General features: G+C 50.3%; 1 protein-coding gene across 2 annotated transcripts in view; it reads right to left on the bottom strand.

Annotated features, from left to right (window-relative positions):
* The window catches only part of UBXN8 (UBX domain protein 8), a 311,380-nt gene that overhangs the window by 62,889 nt on the left and 228,293 nt on the right, over window positions 1-20,198 (bottom strand). For both annotated transcript variants that reach the window (XM_086961933.1, XM_086961932.1), the window contains exon 6: window positions 11,938-11,979. In XM_086961933.1, the coding sequence (XP_086818059.1) occupies window positions 11,938-11,979 (42 nt within the window). The remainder of the gene's footprint in view (window positions 1-11,937; window positions 11,980-20,198) is intronic.

Genomic DNA, 20,198 nt, shown 5'->3' with positions numbered 1-20,198 from the left:
CCCAACCACCCCTTTCTTTCACTGGCAGGGCTAGGGTCATCAGTCACACCACAGGGGGGCGGAGCCAGCATTGTGTGGGGAAAGTCCAGGCCCATCAGGGACCAGGTGCACTCCTCCCCAGCCATCAGCATGCTAATCTCACACTCACCACCGGGCAGACCCATCCAGCCTTCCTGGAGCCAGGCTCACCAGCCAGCTCCAGCCAATCACACGCCAGGCATATTTTATATTAATATGCCAACTCCTAGAAGTGGCACTTCTACATATGACACACTCATGCAACACACACCATTGCGAAGCATTCACTCTCACGAGTTCGCACATATCAGATTCGAACCTGTACACCCCACGCATCAGGAACTACCAGGGACACATACATTCCCCATGCATTCCTATGGGAGGGCAGGCCTATCTCACCACATGCACTCAGAGTGCGCACGCACTTTTCACTGGGACACAGTGAAAGTGCGCAGAACCCAAAAATCACCATCACCAGGTCACCATTACAAGCAAAAAGTCTAGGGGTGAACCTGCCAGAAGGGCCAAGTCCAACACAACCCCCTTCCAGCCAAAACGCAGGGGAGAACAATCACCACCGTGATGGACTTCCCTGCTTGGGGCGATAGAACACGGACGCGGGCCCGCAACTGCAGGGGCATCCTCCTGTTCTACGCCACGGTGAACCCATGGGATTCCTTCTCAAACCACTGTCTGGACCAACTGGGCTACCCCACTGGTACTCCCAAGCTGTCCACGGCCAGAACCAGGCCCTGGGCCACCCAGGTGCCACCGGTCCTTGCCTATTCGCAGAGCGGGGGGGGGGTAGTAACCCCTGGCACATAGGAGCCATTCTCCACTCTTCCTGTCTGCAAGACAGGACTAGATTGCCACTGGTTCTCCAGCCTAGGGCCTACAACCTCAGGCGGACCAGGAGTCTCGGGGAAGGCTCTCCTTCCCCTACCTCTTCTTCTAGGGTTCCTCCTCCTCCTGCGAGGGGTACCCTTACAACGCCACTCCAACCCAGGGCTTATCCACTCAGGTTGTCCCGGGGTCAGAGGTGGGCTCTCCCACCCTCTGCACCCCCTTCCAGAGGCCTGCCCTCTCCCAACTGGAGAGGTTCCCCTGGAAGAAGCACTGGCCAGGACACTGGTTACAGTCGTCCCACCCTTCAGGTCAGGCTGATCCTGAACCTGGCCTTCCAACCTCCGGTCTAAAACCTTTGGCGGAATAATTGCCTGGCACTCCAGGACTTCTGGGGACTCACACGCAATCCCCCTGAGGCTGACACATGACCCATGTGTCGTGTGACTGTCTGCCTGGCGCAGATCTCCCGTCTCCTGTCCACCTGACAGTGCGCAGAGACCCCCCAGCACAGAAGTGGCGCCACCCGGGTCCCCCCAAGAAGATCTAGCCCAACTGGCTAGTCCCTGGCCCACTGGTGCATCCACTGGGAAACTCATCCCCCAATCACTCCTCACTTCGGACTTCTGTGCCCTCCCTCCTGGAGTAGCACTGCCGGACACTGGAACCCCTGGAGCTCTAGTTACAGATGCTCCAGGTTCCCTAGACACTAGGAGATCCTCCTCAAGTGTACTAACAGGACAGCCTAGGTCCCTAACCTGGTGTTCCCTCAAGAAACCACCCAGGTTCTGAGACAGGGCTTCAGGCATCTGAGGACTCTCAGCCTCCCACTGACTCCTGCTCCACTGAGCCAGGTAGTCAGCCTCTCCACCCCTCTCACTATACTGGGACCTAGCTGGGCTACACTGAGCCTCTTCCACCACGCTGGGCTGGAAGATACCTATACCACTACTGTTGGACTCACTCACTAGGGACTCTAAAGAACCTCTGGCCCTCTCCCAGCGGTCTGCTTCATCTGCAAGCTCACATGTTTCAGAAAATCCACACCCCAACAGGTGTTGGCGCAACCCTGGTGAACAACAGCTGAGCAGGTGCTCTTTGACAATCAGATCAAACAAGACATCAAAATCATCTTTTGTGTGAACCTTTACCCAATCAAACAGTGTATCACAACATTCATCCTCAAACTCCACCCAAGACTGGTGAGACAGTTTCCTACTGTCCCTGAACTTCACCCTTAACTCCTCCTCTGGGGAAACAGGTACCAGACTGGGGGACCGGGGACTGGGATTTCCTACACTGAAATCTATTTAGCTGCCACCACTGGACTCAACCCTCCCCGGGGAATTCAGACAATCAACACTGCGCGCAGGGGATAGTCTACCCTCCAGAGCTACTTTGCCTCTGGTGGAGGCCCTCTCAGCCTCCTCTATCCTTTCTTGCGCTAAGACCCTCTCAGTCTCTAGCTGTTGCTTCTTAACCTCCAGCTGTTGCTTTCTAACGCCCAGCTGTGCCATGGCCTGGGCATGCTCTAACTTGAGCTGCTCTAAAGCCAGCTCGTGCTCCCTTTCTCTCCTCCTATCCTCCAACTCCTCTGGGGACAGGGAAAGGGATGAGGCGCTGCCTCCTACTCTGGACCCAGCAAGGGACTCCCTATCTATGGGGTCCTCACTATCTGCTGGCGTCCCTGTGCTATCATTTTCTTCCTCCTCCTCTGAATCGTCAGGGCTCCCCACAGACCCACCACCCTCATGGCGTGAGACCCGGGCCCTTTCCTCACTGCACTCAAGATCCCACTGACCCTTTTGCCATAGGATCAGGCTGCTCCTAAGTTCGGACTGAGTGTCTGACTCATCCATCCCTATGTCTCTCTCTTCACAGAACCATACCAACTCTCCCATACTGTATCCAAACAGATCACAGAAATCAAAAGCAGGCTCCATTCTGGCGGACGTTCTAGAGAAAAGATTACACAGGGAACCTAGGGGTCTGAGCTAAACACAGGAGTACACAATTCACACAGGTTCAGCAAGTTCCCTCTCCCAGAGAACTCACACTCACTTGCCTAGTGCCACACACCATTCATTCACACACAACCCCCCCTCGGACTGGTAAGGCAGTTTCTACCACCCCTGATTCCTCAACCTGACCACATGTGACACAGGTAAAAACTCTGGGAGCGGGGCAGGGGAACAAATGTACTGGACACAATTGCACAATGATACCTTTTGGAGAAGAAAATAATGGAACTTCAAAAACAATAATCCCCTAAAATGTGGTCATCTAAAATGCAGAGTTTTGTAGTGTGGCCTGTCGCCACTGTGGTACAACACAAACACAAATCCTTATCCTCACCGGTGCGTCCAATGTTAGAAATGGGATCCCTGGCTGGCCAGGGCTTGCGCCAAAGTCAGTCAGGGACCACCACTCCTAAGTCAGGGCAAGGGAGTTACACGCCAAGATAACCCCTGCTCACCCTCTAGGTAACGTGGCGTGAGCAGCAAGGCTAAACTTGGAGGCGATATGAGTTAAGTATTTGCGCACGCACCCCAGCAACAACACCCAAGGCCCACCACAAAGAAAACTCCAAACAAGGTTATATATAAAAATAGCCTTTGTATTACACCAAAACACATTAGATAAAACACACACTTTACAATGTGCCAACAGGCACAGGCAGAATTTACAGGGGATATTTACAAGACAGGGCCACCTGGACCACTGTCAGGAATCAGCACTTTTAGAAGTAACACTTTTATAAATCGCACTTAGAATATAAATCACTGTAGTACAAAAAGAGAACTTGTAACACACAACCAGCCACTACTGGTACCAGGTGAGCACCACCTATGCAATCCTCACTATCCTAGGAGATCACACAAGGAACCTGGGCCTCGCTAGTACCACCTGTACTAGCAAGAAGGAAACCACCTAAGTATCGCCATACCTGTAGGGGTCTAAGGAAGGAAACACATGATGCCTTATCAACATTGAGCGGTGTAAAAGCAAAGCACATGACGCATAACATACATTCAGAGGTGCAAGGAAGGAAGACACATGATGCAGAACCTACATTCAGAGGTGTACAGGACAAAGCACATGACGCATTACCAACACATTCAGAGGTGCAAGAACAGCAAACACAATAGCGCAAAATCCACATTAGCCACCACCTGTGGCAGTCCCTGTGTCCCAATGTCAGGGCCTAAACGTGGCAGCTGCCCACGAAGTGCTGGGCAGCTGGGCAAACAATACTGGGGCCAACACGATGGGGGAGCCTCACAGGCTCTGCAGCAAACAAATGTGGCTCCTCGGTGGAGTCCCCCTCCTGGCGACTCAGAGCTACCAGATGCCCCACGTGCCTCTCCGGGCTCGACAGACAATGCAGCCGTTACGGTGGAGTCCCCCACTGGGGACTCTGAACTTGTAATTGCCCCCAGGAGCCTCGGGGCTCCAATCACCAGATGCCTGCTCTGAGCCTCTCGGGGCTCTGACTCTGCTCGTTGGAGTCCCTCCGGGGGGACTCGGAATCAGAGGGGGGGCCCCACGGGCCTCTTAGCACCAAGGCCTGCACTGGAGGGGAGGGGCGGGCACCGGCAATGTGCCCCGACGCCCCCCTCTCCTGCGAATGCACTCACCGGGTTCTGGCGGCCGACTGGAGAGCTCCCGCTCCTCGGGACTCTCCTCGGTCTCCGGTCGGTGGCGGCAGGACTCTCTCCCTCCTCTGGGGCTGGCGGAAGGTCGGGGCTCTCCCTACACTTGGGAGCCCCGGGCAGGACGCTGTGGCTGCTTCCGGCTTCTCTCTCGGGGCAGGCGCGGGACTTCCTCTCTCCCCGCTGGCCCCGCCCACAATGTCACAGGCTGGATTGCCTGACTTCCTCCTCGGGCAGCCAATGGCAGCGCGGAGATGCTGGGCAATGCCGGGTGGGCTCCGGCTCCAATTCCAAACCCCGAGCGAGGTGGGCACTCGCTCGGCAGAAAAACAGCGGCAATGTCCCGGGCAGGGTGGGTACCTGCCAGGGGACTCTAAAATCGGCAAAAGCGGCGTGGGCAGCCGCGGAAGGACAATGACAGCGCTCCTAGCGCTTAGCCAATAAATAAAGCGCTTCTAAGCGCTAGGGCCGCAAATAAAGCGATTCCAACGCTTCAGGGGTAAAGGAAAGCGCTCTCCAGCGCTAAGGGCCACAAGGAAGCGCTTCCAAGCGCTAGAGGCAAAGTCCAGGCCCCAAAGTCCCTAAAAGTCAAGCCAAAGTCCTTGTAGGCAGGCAGGGGGGCAAGGCTGGGCCCAGAGCCAGCTCAATGGGTCTCCAGGCAGGGAGACAGTCCAAGTGGCGGTCCTCTGGCCCAGCAGCAGCAGCAGCCCCCCTCAGGCAGAATCCTGGAAGAGAACAGTTTCTGTGGGGACACAGTCCCATTTTTATACACCTAAATCCTTTGTTTGGAGGTGCAGAGTGGGGGAGAAACCAGTCGCAGCTGGTTTGGGAGTACCCTTGATGGCCCAACCACCCCTTTCTTTCACTGGCAGGGCTAGGGTCATCAGTCACACCACAGGGGGGCGGAGCCAGCATTGTGTGGGGAAAGTCCAGGCTCATCAGGGACCAGGTGCACTCCTCCCCAGCCATCAGCATGCTAATCTCACACTCACCACCGGGCAGACCCATCCAGCCTTCCTGGAGCCAGGCTCACCAGCCAGCTCCAGCCAATCACACGCCAGGCATATTTTATATTAATATGCCAACTCCTAGAAGTGGCACTTCTCTACATATGACACACTCATGCAACACACACCATTGCGAAGCATTCACTCTCACGAGTTCGCACATATCAGATTCGAACCTGTACACCCCACGCATCAGGAACTACCAGGGACACATACATTCCCCATGCATTCCTATGGGAGGGCAGGCCTATCTCACCACATGCACTCAGAGTGCGCACGCACTTTCCACTGGGACACAGTGAAAGTGCGCAGAACCCAAAAATCACCATCACCAGGTCACCATTACAAGCAAAAAGTCTAGGGGTGAACCTGCCAGAAGGGCCAAGTCCAACACAACCCCCTTCCAGCCAAAACGCAGGGGAGAACAATCACCACCGTGATGGACTTCCCTGCTTGGGGCGATAGAACACGGACGCGGGCCCGCAACTGCAGGGGCACCCTCCTGTTCTACGCCATGGTGAACCCATGGGATTCCTTCTCAAACCACTGTCTGGACCAACTGGGCTACCCCACTGGTACTCCCAAGCTATCCACGGCCAGAACCAGGCCCTGGGCCACCCAGGTGCCACCGGTCCTTGCCTATTCGCAGAGCGGGGGGTAGTAAACCCTGGCACATAGGAGCCATTCTCCACTCTTCCTGTCTGCAAGACAGGACTAGATTGCCACTGGTTCTCCAGCCTAGGGCCTACAACCTCAGGCGGACCAGGGGTCTCGGGGAAGGCTCTCCTCCCCCTACCTCTTCTTCTAGGGTTCCTCCTCCTCCTGCGAGGGGTACCCTTACAACGCCACTCCAACCCAGGGCTTATCCACTCAGGTTGTCCCGGGGTCAGAGGTGGGCTCTCCCAACCTCTGCACCCCCTTCCAGAGGCCTGCCCTCTCCCAACTGGAGAGGTTCCCCTGGAAGAAGCACTGGCCAGGACACTGGTTACAGTCGTCCCACCCTTCAGGTCAGGCTGATCCTGAACCTGGCCTTCCAACCTCCGGTCTAAAACCTTTGGCGGAATAATTGCCTGGCACTCCAGGACTTCTGGGGACTCACACGCAATCCCCCTGAGGCTGACACATGACCCATGTGTCGTGTGACTGTCTGCCTGGCGCAGATCTCCCGTCTCCTGTCCACCTGACAGTGCGCAGAGACCCCCCAGCACAGAAGTGGCGCCACCCGGGTCCCCCCAAGAAGATCTAGCCCAACTGGCTAGTCCCTGGTCCACTGGTGCATCCACTGGGAAACTCATCCCCCAATCACTCCTCACTTCGGACTTCTGTGCCCTCCCTCCTGGAGTAGCACTGCCGGACACTGGAACCCCTGGAGCTCTAGTTACAGATGCTCCAGGTTCCCTAGACACTAGGAGATCCTCCTCAAGTGTACTAACAGGACAGCCTAGGTCCCTAACCTGGTGTTCCCTCAAGAAACCACCCAGGTTCTGAGACAGGGCTTCAGGCATCTGAGGACTCTCAGCCTCCCACTGACTCCTGCTCCACTGAGCCAGGTAGTCAGCCTCTCCACCCCTCTCACTATACTGGGACCTAGCTGGGCTACACTGAGCCTCTTCCACCACGCTGGGCTGGAAGATACCTATACCACTACTGTTGGACTCACTCACTAGGGACTCTAAAGAACCTCTGGCCCTCTCCCAGCGGTCTGCTTCATCTGCAAGCTCACATGCTTCAGAAAATCCACACCCCAACAGGTGTTGGTGCAACCCTGGTGAACAACAGCTGAGCAGGTGCTCTTTGACAATCAGATCAAACAAGACATCAAAATCATCTTTCGTGTGAACCTTTACCCAATCAAACAGTGTATCACAACATTCATCCTCAAACTCCACCCAAGACTGGTGAGACAGTTTCCTACTGTCCCTGAACTTCACCCTTAACTCCTCCTCTGGGGAAACAGGTACCAGACTGGGGGACCTGGGACTGGGATTTCCTACACTGAAATCTATATAGCTGCCACCACTTGACTCAACCCTCCCCGGGGAATCCAGACAATCAACACTGCGGGCAGGGGATAGTCTACCCCCCAGAGCTACTTTGCCTCTGGTGGAGGCCCTCTCAGCCTCCTCTATCCTTTCTTGCGCTAAGACCCTCTCAGTCTCTAGCTGTTGCTTCTTAACCTCCAGCTGTTGCTTTCTAACGCCCAGCTGTGCCATGGCCTGGGCATGCTCTAACTTGAGCTTCTCTAAAGCCAGCTGGTGCTCCCTTTCTCTCCTCCTATCCTCCAACTCCTCTGGGGACAGGGAAAGGGATGAGGCGCTGCCTCCTACGCTGGACCCAGCAAGGGACTCCCTATCTATGGGGTCCTCACTATCTGCTGGCGTCCCTGTGCTATCATTTTCTTCCTCCTCCTCTGAATCTTCAGGGCTCCCCACAGACCCACCACCCTCATGGCGTGAGGCCCGGGCCCTTTCCTCACTGCACTCAAGATCCCACTGACCCTTTTGCCATAGGATCAGGCTGCTCCTAAGTTCGGACTGAGTGTCTGACTCATCCATCCCTATGTCTCTCTCTTCACAGAACAATACCAACTCTCCCATACTGTATCCAAACAGATCACAGAAATCAAAAGCAGGCTCCATTCTGGCGGACGTTCTAGAGAAAAGATTACACAGGGAACCTAGGGGTCTGCGCTAAACACAGGAGTACACAATTCACACAGGTTCAGCAAGTTCCCTCTCCCAGAGAACTCACACTCACTTGCCTAGTGCCACACACCATTCATTCACACACAACCCCCCCCCTCGGACTGGTAAGGCAGTTTCTACCACCCCTGATTCCTCAACCTGACCACATGTGACACAGGTATCAAATCTGGGAGCGGGGCAGGGGAACAAATGTACTGGACACAATTGCACAATGATACCTTTTGGAGAAGAAAATAATGGAACTTCAAAAACAATAATCCCCTAAAATGTGGTCATCTAAAATGCAGAGTTTTGTAGTGTGGCCTGTCGCCACTGTGGTACAACGCAAACACAAATCCTTATCCTCACCGCTGCGTCCAATGTTAGAAATGGGATCCCTGGCTGGCCAGGGCTTGCGCCAAAGTCAGTCAGGGACCACCACTCCTAAGTCAGGGCAAGGGAGTTACACGCCAAGATAACCCCTGCTCACCCTCTAGGTAACGTGGCGCGAGCAGCAAGGCTAAACTTGGAGGCGATATGAGTTAAGTATTTGCGCACGCACCCCAGCAACAACACCCAAGGCCAACCACAAAGGAAACTCCAAACAAGGTTATATATAAAAATAGCCTTTGTATTACACCAAAACACATTAGATAAAACACACACTTTACAATGTGCCAACAGGCACGGGCAGAATTTACAGGGGATATTTACAAGACAGGGCCACCTGGACCACTGTCAGGAATCAGCACTTTTAGAAGTAACACTTTTAAAAATAGCACTTAGAATATAAATCACTGTAGCACAAAAAGAGAACTTGTAACACACAACCAGCCACTACTGGTACCAGGTGAGCACCACCTATGCAATCCTCACTATCCTAGGAGATCACACAAGGAACCTGGGCCTCGCTAGTACCACCTGTACTAGCAAGAAGGAAACCACCTAAGTATCGCTATACCTGTAGGGGTCTAAGGAAGGAAACACATGATGCCTTATCAACATTCAGCGGTGTAAAAGCAAAGCACATGACGCATAACATACATTCAGAGGTGCAAGGAAGGAAGACACATGATGCAGAACCTACATTCAGAGGTGTACAGGACAAAGCACATGACGCATTACCAACACATTCAGAGGTGCAAGAACAGCAAACACAATAGCGCAAAATCCACATTAGCCACCACCTGTGGCAGTCCCTGTGTCCCAATGTCAGGGCCTAAACGTGGCAGCTGCCCACGAAGTGCTGGGCAGCTGGGAAAACAATACTGGGGCCAACACGATGGGGGAGCCTCACAGGCTCTGCAGCAAACAAATGTGGCGACTCGGTGGAGTCCCCCTCCTGGGGACTCAGAGCTACCAGATGCCCCACGTGCCTCTCCGGGCTCGACAGACAATGCAGCCGTTACGGTGGAGTCCCCCACTGGGGACTCTGAACTTGTAATTGCCCCCAGGAGCCTCGGGGCTCCAATCACCAGATGCCTGCTCTGAGCCTCTCGGGGCTCTGACTCTACTCGTTGGAGTCCCTCCGGGGGGACTCGGAATCAAAGGGGGGGCCCCACGGGCCTCTTAGCACCAAGGCCTGCACTGGAGGGGAGGGGCGGGCACCGGCAATGTGCCCCGACGCCCCACTCTCCTGCGAATGCACTCACCGGGTTCTGGCGGCCGACTGGAGAGCTCACTCTCCTCGGTCTCCGGTCGGTGGCGGCAGGACTCTCTCCCTCCTCTGGGGCTGGCGGAAGGTCCGGGGCTCTCCCTACACTTGGGAGCCCCGGGCAGGACGCTGTGGCTGCTTCCGGCTTCTCTCTCGGGGCAGGCGCGGGACTTCCTCTCTCCCCGCTGGCCCCGCCCACAATGTCACAGGCTGGATTGCCTGACTTCTTCCTCGGGCAGCCAATGGCAGCGCGGAGATGCTGGGCAATGCCGGGTGGGCTCCGGCTCCAATTCCAAACCCCGAGCGAGGTGGGCACTCGCTCGGCAGAAAAACAGCTGCAATGTCCCGGGCAGGGTGGGCACCTGCCAGGGGACTCTAAAATCGGCAAAAGCGGCGTGGGCAGCCGGGGAAGGACAATGACAGCGCTCCTAGCGCTTAGCCAATAAATAAAGCGCTTCTAAGCGCTAGGGCCGCAAATAAAGCAATTCCAATGCTTCAGGGCTAAAGGAAAGCGCTCTCCAGCGCTAAGGGCCACAAGGAAGCGCTTCCAAGCGCTAGAGGCAAAGTCCAGGCCCCAAAGTCCCTAAAAGTCAAGCCAAAGTCCTTGTAGGCAGGCAGGGGGGCAAGGCTGGGCCCAGAGCCAGCTCACTGGGTCTCCAGGCAGGGAGACAGTCCAAGTGGCGGTCCTCTGGCCCAGCAGCAGCAGCAGCCCCCCTCAGGCAGAATCCTGGAAGAGTACAGTTTCTGTGGGGACACAGACCCATTTTTATACACCTAAATCCTTTGTTTGGAGGTGCAGGGTGGGGGAGAAACCAGTCGCAGCTGGTTTGGGAGTACCCTTGATGGCCCAACCACCCCTTTCTTTCACTGGCAGGGCTAGGGTCATCAGTCACACCACAGGGGGGTGGAGCCAGCATTGTGTGGGGAAAGTCCAGGCCCATCAGGGACCAGGTGCACTCCTCCCCAGCCATCAGCATGCTAATCTCACACTCACCACCGGGCAGACCTATCCAGCCTTCCTGGAGCCAGGCTCACCAGCCAGCTCCAGCCAATCACATGCCAGGCATATTTTATATTAATATGCCAACTCCTAGAAGTGGCACTTCTACATATGACACACTCATGCAACACACACCATTGCGAAGCATTCACTCTCACGAGTTCGCACATATCAGATTCGAACCTGTACACCCCACGCATCAGGAACTACCAGGGACACATACATTCCCCATGCATTCCTATGGGAGGGCAGGCCTATCTCACCACATGCACTCAGAGTGCGCACGCACTTTCCACTGGGACACAGTGAAAGTGCGCAGAACCCAAAAATCACCATCACCAGGTCACCATTACAAGCAAAAAGTCTAGGGGTGAACCTGCCAGAAGGGCCAAGTCCAACATGCACATTCAGCATTTCTCCACTCGGCTGTGTTGTACAGCCAGGAGGAGTAAATGCACAGGTTCCCAGGCACTGTCTGAGCAGCAAACCATGCCGTCAAGGCCAATCCCAGCGCTTCTCTCATGCAGAGATAATCGCTGGGATTGGCATCCTGGAGCCTGCACAGTGTGCACCAGTAGAGGATCGGGAGAGGAGGAAGACGGAGCATTTGCAGCATCAGGTAAGTAGCAATTATTTTTATTTTATATATTTATGTCCCCCACCCCCTTGCTGCCCTACCATGTCGCATCGAAGAAGCCACCACTGCTGAATTGTGCAGGAAGGACCGCTCTGTAAATATCAGAGTGTTGTCAGCTTCTCAAGAAATGAGCTTGTTTGCCTCTAAGTTAATCGTTTTCTTTCAGTTTTTACTAGTGACTACATCAGAAACTGTCTGACCTAAGAATGAAACCACATCTGTTTTGCAGTGAAAAGGAGGACTCCAAAGTGTAAGTGCTTCAAGGCGGCATGCCAGGGGGAACATGTGAATCCAAGGAGGCAGTTTAGTGCTAGTGCACTTATCATTTAGCACCAGGTACTGACTGGAGCCGCAGGTCACAGTTACACCCAATGCGCATCTTGCCTCGAGACAACAGGGGCTGCAAAATAAAACATCCCTTTTTCTGAAACGCACTCTTACCCCTTCCTCCGTTTCTTCAGGTTCTTCCGGTAAAACGAGCACCTGCCAATGAAGGAAATGACGTGAAGAGAAGCATTACACTGCAACACAGTTACAAATCATACACACAGCAATTGTTGTCTTCATAGCACCACGCAATTCTACATGTATTCACACAGAAAGGTCTGTTTGCCAACTCTTGCATGAACAACTCATGAATTTCCAGTCACAAGCTTGGCCTTTACCTGTTTCCAGAAGAATATGGGGCTCTTTACTGCTGCTTGCCATTTTCATCTATCAAATATCTTACTTACCTTCCTGACAATCTAATCTACAAACCCCTTTTGATTAACATTTGCAGTTTAACTGGAGTCAGGCTTTTTCTCTCGGTCCTGGGCAGCTGGTAGCCACTGAGCTGTTTTTCGGTCAGTTGTGTTTAATTACGACTGGTGCCAAAGTTACTCCTGCACTGGATCCTGAATGCAAAGACTTCCCATGTTTGGCCCTTTTTGAATTTCATATTTTACAGCTGTAGGAGGTGACGAACACTTTAATTCTCATACACAATTTGGCACAAAGTAATAACGCCGAATAAATGTCACTTTCCAGCTAGAACTGTATCTTTAAATGTTAATGACCTTTATTTCTTTATTCGGCAAATTATACCATTAAAGTTTGCATAAATACAATTGACATAATAAACTTTAAAAACAGTAAAACCAACTATTGATCACTATAGATCTACCCATTTTTAATTCATTCTTTTGTTACTGCTTTGTTTCATTTCTATACTTATAAGATGTATTATATTTATTAATAGTAGCTGTACTCTTAATCCTTGAATAGATGATAATCTCTATTTATCCCTATTTTTTACTTTAATTTTAAGTTACATTTTCTATTCACTATATAGTATAGACGTGTTTAATACTTGTATATAGGTACTCTTACTCCACTGTTAATGTTATTAACAATTCTATACAAGTACCTCATTCGGTACTCTTTCTTGTGCTGTTGATCTATTATAACATTCAATACAATATTTTGAACACAAAAAAAACAATACAATAAAAAAAGAAGCTGTCATAAGGCCATTGTGAAGAGTGCTCAATTAATACACATTGCTTGTCTTAGGATTTTATAAAACACGCTACAGCCATATCCCTTATACTTTATGATTCTAGCGAAGTATTAGCACCTCGTTAAGGAAGGCCATTGGGTTTAAAGGTGTAACTAGAACATTTGCTAACAGCAGTGGTGGGCCATGTAATACAGTATTCAGGACCCTACACTGTCCTGTCTGATTCTCCATTCTCCCATTATGAAGCGGGACAGAGCAAACACAATTAAGGGTGATGGATTGAATCTGAGGATTCTAGAGACAACCCTAACATCCCCAATCCCCATGCTCCGACAGAGCAGTAATTTCCACTTCTTCCTGTGATTATGATAGCATTGACAAAAGAATAATATGTGACTGATACATTCCTTGATCTGGGGCAGAAAGCGCAGGACAGGTCTAGGTTAGTATCATGTTGCCCACATTTAGCAGTAAAGGGGCGCAACGGTAGGGTCCCAAATCAAAATTTAATGTATACGGTTTTTGCCAAAGGCGGTTCGATGGAACCCTTATATTTTTCCAAAAGGTAAGAATCTTTGAACTCCAGGAAGGCTAGTGTCAAGGTACCCAAACTCCTGTTTCTGCTCAATTCTCCGTATATGTAACTCCAGTAAATGCCCTTAAATGCTGCCTTAGACACACCGGGAAAGGCCCCCGGGTTAGTCCACAAATGTTTGCATCCCAACTTTGCCAAGTACGTCTTAATGTGCTCAAACCAGGGAATCCTAGAAACTCAAGGCTGCCTGATTAGATCCTCCAAACCCGCCCGATACAGAACAAGGTCCACTGAGGCTCATAGCCATCTCCAATAGAACAGAGGTCTAAGGGCTGCTTTATGAGTAATGGCCCTGTGCCCCAGATCCACCCGTAATGGCAAGAGTGGGGTACTAGTTGGAAGATTAGCCAAAAGATCATAGAAATTGGTTCTAGCCATCCTCTAATGTGGTAGTCCTTTCGTGTCCCCATTGTTCTCCCCCATACAAGGCCCCGTCAGTTGCTTGTAGATTGAAGATTTGGATGGCTGGAGGTGCTGGACGGAAGACAGAGCCCTTAAAACTCCTCAGAATGACCCCTGCTTAATGTTTAAGCTTCAGCTTGCTCCTATTGATCTGGGCAAACCAACTAAAATTCTCTGTTAAGGTGAGGCCCAAGTACTCAAAGGTGCAGACACTTTCAAGGGGAATACCATTCAGAGACAGTTTAGGGCTGTTGTGTGCCTGGGATTAAAAACCATATACTTGTTTTTGGAAGGTTGATCTCAAGCCCTTTCTGGTCACAGAAGACACCAAAACGGTCCAGGAGATTTTGAATACCCATAGGGTATTTGGATACCAATAGGGTATCGTCTGGGAACAGAAGGGCAGGGATCTTCATAGCCACTGAGCTAGGGGCATCGCAATTGCACTTCTCTAGCTGAGCTACCAGATCGTTAATGTATAGTAAAAACAGGGTTGGGACAAGAACACAGCTCTGTCTTACCCTCCTTGTGCCTGGTATAGATGGTGTGGACTCCCCATATTTGCCATATCTAACCTGCGCAGTTCTTCTGGTGCAGCCTCAATGACTTCAACAAGATAATTTGGGACACCCTGTTCAGTTAGAACTTTCCATATGGCCTCCCTTGGCACAAGGTCAAAGGCAGTAAATGACTACTGTTCTTTTCCAATAGCAACATTTAGAAGACTTAAAATTAAGCACTTCAATGTACTGTCGAATGATATTTCCAGGGACAATTCCAAACATATACATTCTGGGCATTTAAGCGTCAATCGGCTTATTGCAGTAATACGCACTAAAGTGCTATGATACACCTGCCCTTCGCCCTAGTTTCCATGTGGGTAATGGCAGGATAGCTCATCAGTCTCCGGCCAGTGTTGCAGTAATGGTGCACAAGGCCTAACAATGGCTGGAAATGGAAGATACTGGACAAAGTCTCAAGTTCAAGGGTGTGAAGAAATGTCCAATACCAAGCTCTGAAGTTGGTATAAGGGAATCCCAGACACAGTTCTTCGGACTAGAAGGGCACCAAACTGTTACAGCCCCAAGATCAGGTTGTCACCTCACCGCAGCTCAAGAACGGCTATTAACTTCCAAAATTCTCCAGATAAAGGAGCCCACACAGGACTAGCTGATACTCACATGGTCAGCATGAACCTTAGATCAGGCCGCCTTGATACTCATTTTACAGTCAGGAAGCGACATGCGGCACGCCAGGCCCTTTGTTGAAGCCCTCCTTGTGAGCATTCAACTGCTATTTGAAAGCAGACACTTTATTGTCAGAGTGCTTCCCTATTTTATTATCAAAATGTAAAGATACAATTCAATACACATGTGGGACACTAAAGAAACGTACAGAGGAGAAAATTGACACATTTCTAAGGCACCTTAGCTTATCATATTAGGATTTTAAAACGTAAATCATCTACTTATTTCAGTATTGCTTTTCTAGGTTAACTTTTCTCAACTTATTTTCTCTGCTTTGTAAACTACACGAAGAAGAGGAAATAACAAAATATACATAAATGTTTGTCTTAATTAGATTTCAGACGAAAGCATACAGTTGTTATTTTCAATTTTACTTTGCATCTATAATTGCTCCCACAGACCTCCTCCCTTCACCAATTTGGCCCTGGTCAAACCTTAAAACTTTAACTGTGGCCCCTTAGTAAATATTTGAAAGTACCACTGGATCAAGGCATGGGTGCAACCTCATCTTCCAACTATAATGTCTCAAAACCTATACTTTTGAAACAATGGTTACAATAATTCCGAACTGGGGAAGGCAAACTGCGGTCCATGGACTATAATCCTCACATGTCTAGTGGTCGAGGGTGAACAGAGACAATCCTTAGATTCCTCTCAAAGTCAGAAAAAGGAGATACATAGTCCCACAAAATTATAATAAATTACAAAAAAGTTACATTCATGTACAGCGTTCCAGAGTCAGGGGCCAAGGTATTGACTCTAAGAGTGCAGGCATGGCAATGTAGATGGGATAACTTGAGAAGCGCAGGGTCCGCAAGAAGGTGCAGTACTTCAGTTCGTCCGACCCTTGCAATGGAACCTTGCTGTCATTGCGACCTGCTTATATGCCCCAGTATTCATGATTCAACGTGTTTGAGTTTATTGAATGGGGGTGCTGGTTGAGGGAAGCTGGATCGCTCCAAGCAGGGCGATGGTGTCTGATGACGCGCAAGTGGGCCTGAGCACGTTATGGCCCCAGTATCTAGGATTGTATAAATGAGAGCCTCATTGAATGGGAGTAGGGGCCAGGCTGCAACACCTTCATCAGAACATTGGTTTAATCTCCAGAGTGGGGGACGGGGGTATGGGGGTGGGGGGAGTTCAAGGACCTCCATCACCCTTTGCATAGCTATAGCAAAGGAGATGCTGTTCTATGTGGCAGCCTCTGGGGGAAACAAATCCAGTGTCTGGGGAGGTATCCAGACCCCTGGCATCTTGGAGGTCTTCGTAGCAGTTGACTTCTTGGTAAGAGTGAGCAATCTCATCCCCAGCATAATAATACCCATTATCAGAGTCTGTGCTAAACAACTCATGTAGGGCATTTGCCTTTCTGGAATGCAGAGGCACCATATCAGAATCAGAGGGGTTAAAAGGTTGAACTTCAGATAATGGAGCGCATGACCTTGGTCACGGCAGCGCCATCTTAGCGGCGGACTGCACTATGGGTTGGTTGTTGCCGTTCAGAGTCTGTAGCATGGAGCCAGTGGATTGCATTGTAGCATGGGTTGTGGTGCTGGGGAGGGAAACCGTACAGAAGTCGGCTTTGAGCCCTGAGCAGATCCAGAGGGCCCAACTGTCGAGGAGGCAGGTCATGCCTGTGAAACCCAGTTTGGAGCCCTCTCGGCTACTTAAGGCCCGCCAGAGGGAGCCGGTAACATGCCAAAAAGTCGCAGCAAGGCTTTAAGGAAATCCTCGATTTGCTGCAGCCTCGACGACAACAACAGTAATTCCAGATGCCACAGGACAATGGCCAGAATCAACTCCAAAGTAGAGTGACTTTGGGAGTGCGACCGGGAGGCACGATGACGCCTTCATGCCTTCTCAGGAAATCAAGAGCAGAGTACCACTTAAACTCCTTGCACTTCTTGGATTTGTCCAAGGACTTAGATTGTAAAGACAAACTGTTGCGGGACTGACACCTACGATAGAAATGGATTAAATCTGGCATAGGGTCTTGCAATGCTTTGTTACGAAGAGCTTACTTTCCCGGTCTGGGGTAGCCTCGTGGTGTATCGGGGAATAATTACTGTAGGCCTTCGAATTGTGGTTTGACCACAGGAACACCACATGAGGGTCAATTACAGACATATGTTGGTTGCGTTCCTCACAGGGTTTTAACCCTATTGATTTGGGAGGTGCCTATTGATTTAGGAGGTGAGATATTTCCCCTGCACACTGAAGAATTTTAGACATTTTGCGTAGAAAGTTTTTCAAAGAGGTAGATCAGGATCTGTGTATGTTGGCACAGAAAAAAAGGAACTCATGTCTGGGTGCATGTGTGACATCTATATTGGCCTACACAAGTCACATCCGGCATGGAACGACATTCATGCAGAGCCGAAAAAGCCACATGCCGGCGTGCAGGAGTATTGCTAAAGATTTTCTGGATCCAGTCTGACACCTGGAGAGTGTTCAAAAGGTGAGGAATCTGCGGTTAGAAGTCTATCAGAATAAGGGCCTATAGAGGATCTGAGATCAATAAATTCTTAGGCTCTCTTTTTTCTCTTTTTAGGAGGGCACGTTTCCAGTTCTACACTGTGAGAAATTGGGTTAATGGTTGACTGCTGTGTGAGCCCTGGTCAAGCAGCAACCACAATCCTTGTCAGGGAAAGGAACACGCAAACCCCAATTGAACCTGTGCTCAACACCCTGGTAGCTTGGCACAGAGCAGTCAGCCTCAAATTAGCGGCAATGTGTAAAGAATTTATGCAAAGCTTCAACACCAAAACAAAGAATACACCACACAAAAAGATCAAAAACAAAGTAAGAAAACAGATTAAAATTTAATAAATAAAACAAGACCAAAATAGGAAAAATCCAATCAGTAAAAACCAGAGTTATGAATTTTTAAAGAATAAAATGTAAAATAGCACCTAAAAGCACAAAGCGCCAACCACAGCTATCGGGTCGTGCTGGACCGAGTCAAATTCAAAAGTTCAGGCAGACTGCGATGGAGCGCATGTCGGATCCAGTCCAGGTTAGTCCTGCTGATGGTTACCTTTTCTAGGGTGAGATACCAACCTCCTAACATCCGAGGAAGGGTCCCAACATCTTGAGAGTGGGCAGAATAGTGCCCTCTGGGATTGCTAGATGCCACACATTGCCGGAAAGTGGTTACTAAGAGGGAGGGGACCTGGACTGCACCTGCTGCAAACTGGGCTAGCTAAGAGACTCTTGACTTGGGGGGGGGGGGGGGAGACGTGGCCCTGCCCCAGCCCAAAGAAGGGACTCTGAGGGCCAGTTGGCTGCCCCCCTATAACCAACACCAGGGTGATTAAGTTAGAGTGGCCCACCTTGGCAAGTCAGTGGCAACTTCAGAAGGATCTCCACTGACTGCCGCTGGGCACCCCAATAGACCGATCCTCGACGGCCAAAAATAGCACCCAAGTCAGCCGCACCTGGGAGAGCCGTCTGAGTCCAGATTGGTCACCCAAGAGGGACACTAGCCTCCACTAAAAGATATTGCTGGGATCGCAGAGTATGTCGACTCGTAGTTCAGCTAAAACTGGCTTTCCACTATCTGAAAGAGGACTTTGAGAGGCCCCGACCTCTGCAGCCAAAGCTGCAACCACCTGACCTGTCGATCGAAGAAAAACCACAACGGCATCCCGTCGACTGCAGAGCACCCAGAGTATTTTAGAGCATCTTCCATCTCCTGCATCCGCGGCATCAAGACGACTCAATTGAAATGTATTGCAGTTGTGCTGTAAAGTTTGGAACTGGGCTGGAAAACACTTTGGAGACCAGGTAACTGTACAAATACTCATTGCCCCCCCATCTCTCTGTTGAACTTGGTCGCCCAAGCCAGGCTGGAGTAGCCGAACTCAACGCTTACAAACGTTTAAAGAGTTTACAAACTTTACAGTTAACAATGCTTGTTTGTGGTTGAATTAAAAATGTTATAATCGTAGTACATTTTACAGAATGAAATGTGTATGTATGTTTAAAAATGATTTAAACGCACTGTTTACTGTGATTGCTTCTGTTTTTAACCTTTGAATTTTACCATTGATTTTTAATGCTTTTATGATTGTTAATAATAACTTTCGAAAAACGCTTTCCTTGACTTGACTTGAATTAAAAATGAAGATTTCTTTAAAAATCTGTATCCCCGGAACCCTCCAGTGAATTTTGCTCATCTTGGACTCTAAACATTAATAAAAATATAATCATTTTTTAAAACTGGTGTTGGATTTCTTTTGTGTTGTGTGGCTTTCTTATTTCATTGTTTGGTGCTGTTAAATACTTTACAGTACTTCCTTTGTTTATACCTTGCTGTTCAAAGCCATAGCTACCCAGCGTTGAGCAAAGGTGATACAAACAAGTTTGATTGGACCCAAGACAGTTAATGTGAGTGTATTACACGGTAAGGCCGCACAGCCCTACCACATAATACATCCAAATCCTCACACGTGTCTCATGTTCTGACTGGGGATGTGGATCCACTGTCTAAGGCTTCAGAACGGGTTTGGGTCTGGTAACTTTCAAGTGTCAGGCTTCTCCTCAGACACAGATGTTGTGTGCAGTGACAGTTCTCACAGCAGGTTCCACTGGCCCTAGTTTCAAGTAGGTGTAACAAAAACAATGACAACATGAAGTGTGAAATCTCAACACCTGGTTATCATCAGCCTTCTTGAAGCAGTGGTCAGGGACAGACAAATGAGCACGCCCTGCCTAAATATGTCCTCACCTTGAGTAAAAGAAACTGCAGCCCTCTCCTCCTTACCAGCTACAAAAATGCAGTGCTTCTAAAGAACTAATCAGCAGTCCTTTGCCGTCAAGCTCCTCATTGAATTTCTAATGGTCTCCATCCTTCCTCAATTCAGCATCTGTGTCTCCACCTGCCAGCCACAATGCATTGCTCTGTCTGGGAAAGGTGTCCTCTTCTGTCATCTTATGGGGTCTCCCAAAAAGATCC

Source organism: Lissotriton vulgaris, chromosome 3_1, assembly GCF_964263255.1.
Source record: "Lissotriton vulgaris chromosome 3_1, aLisVul1.2, whole genome shotgun sequence".
NCBI classification, from domain to species: Eukaryota; Metazoa; Chordata; class Amphibia; order Caudata; family Salamandridae; genus Lissotriton; species Lissotriton vulgaris.
This window is presented reverse-complemented; position numbering and strand designations above follow the sequence as displayed.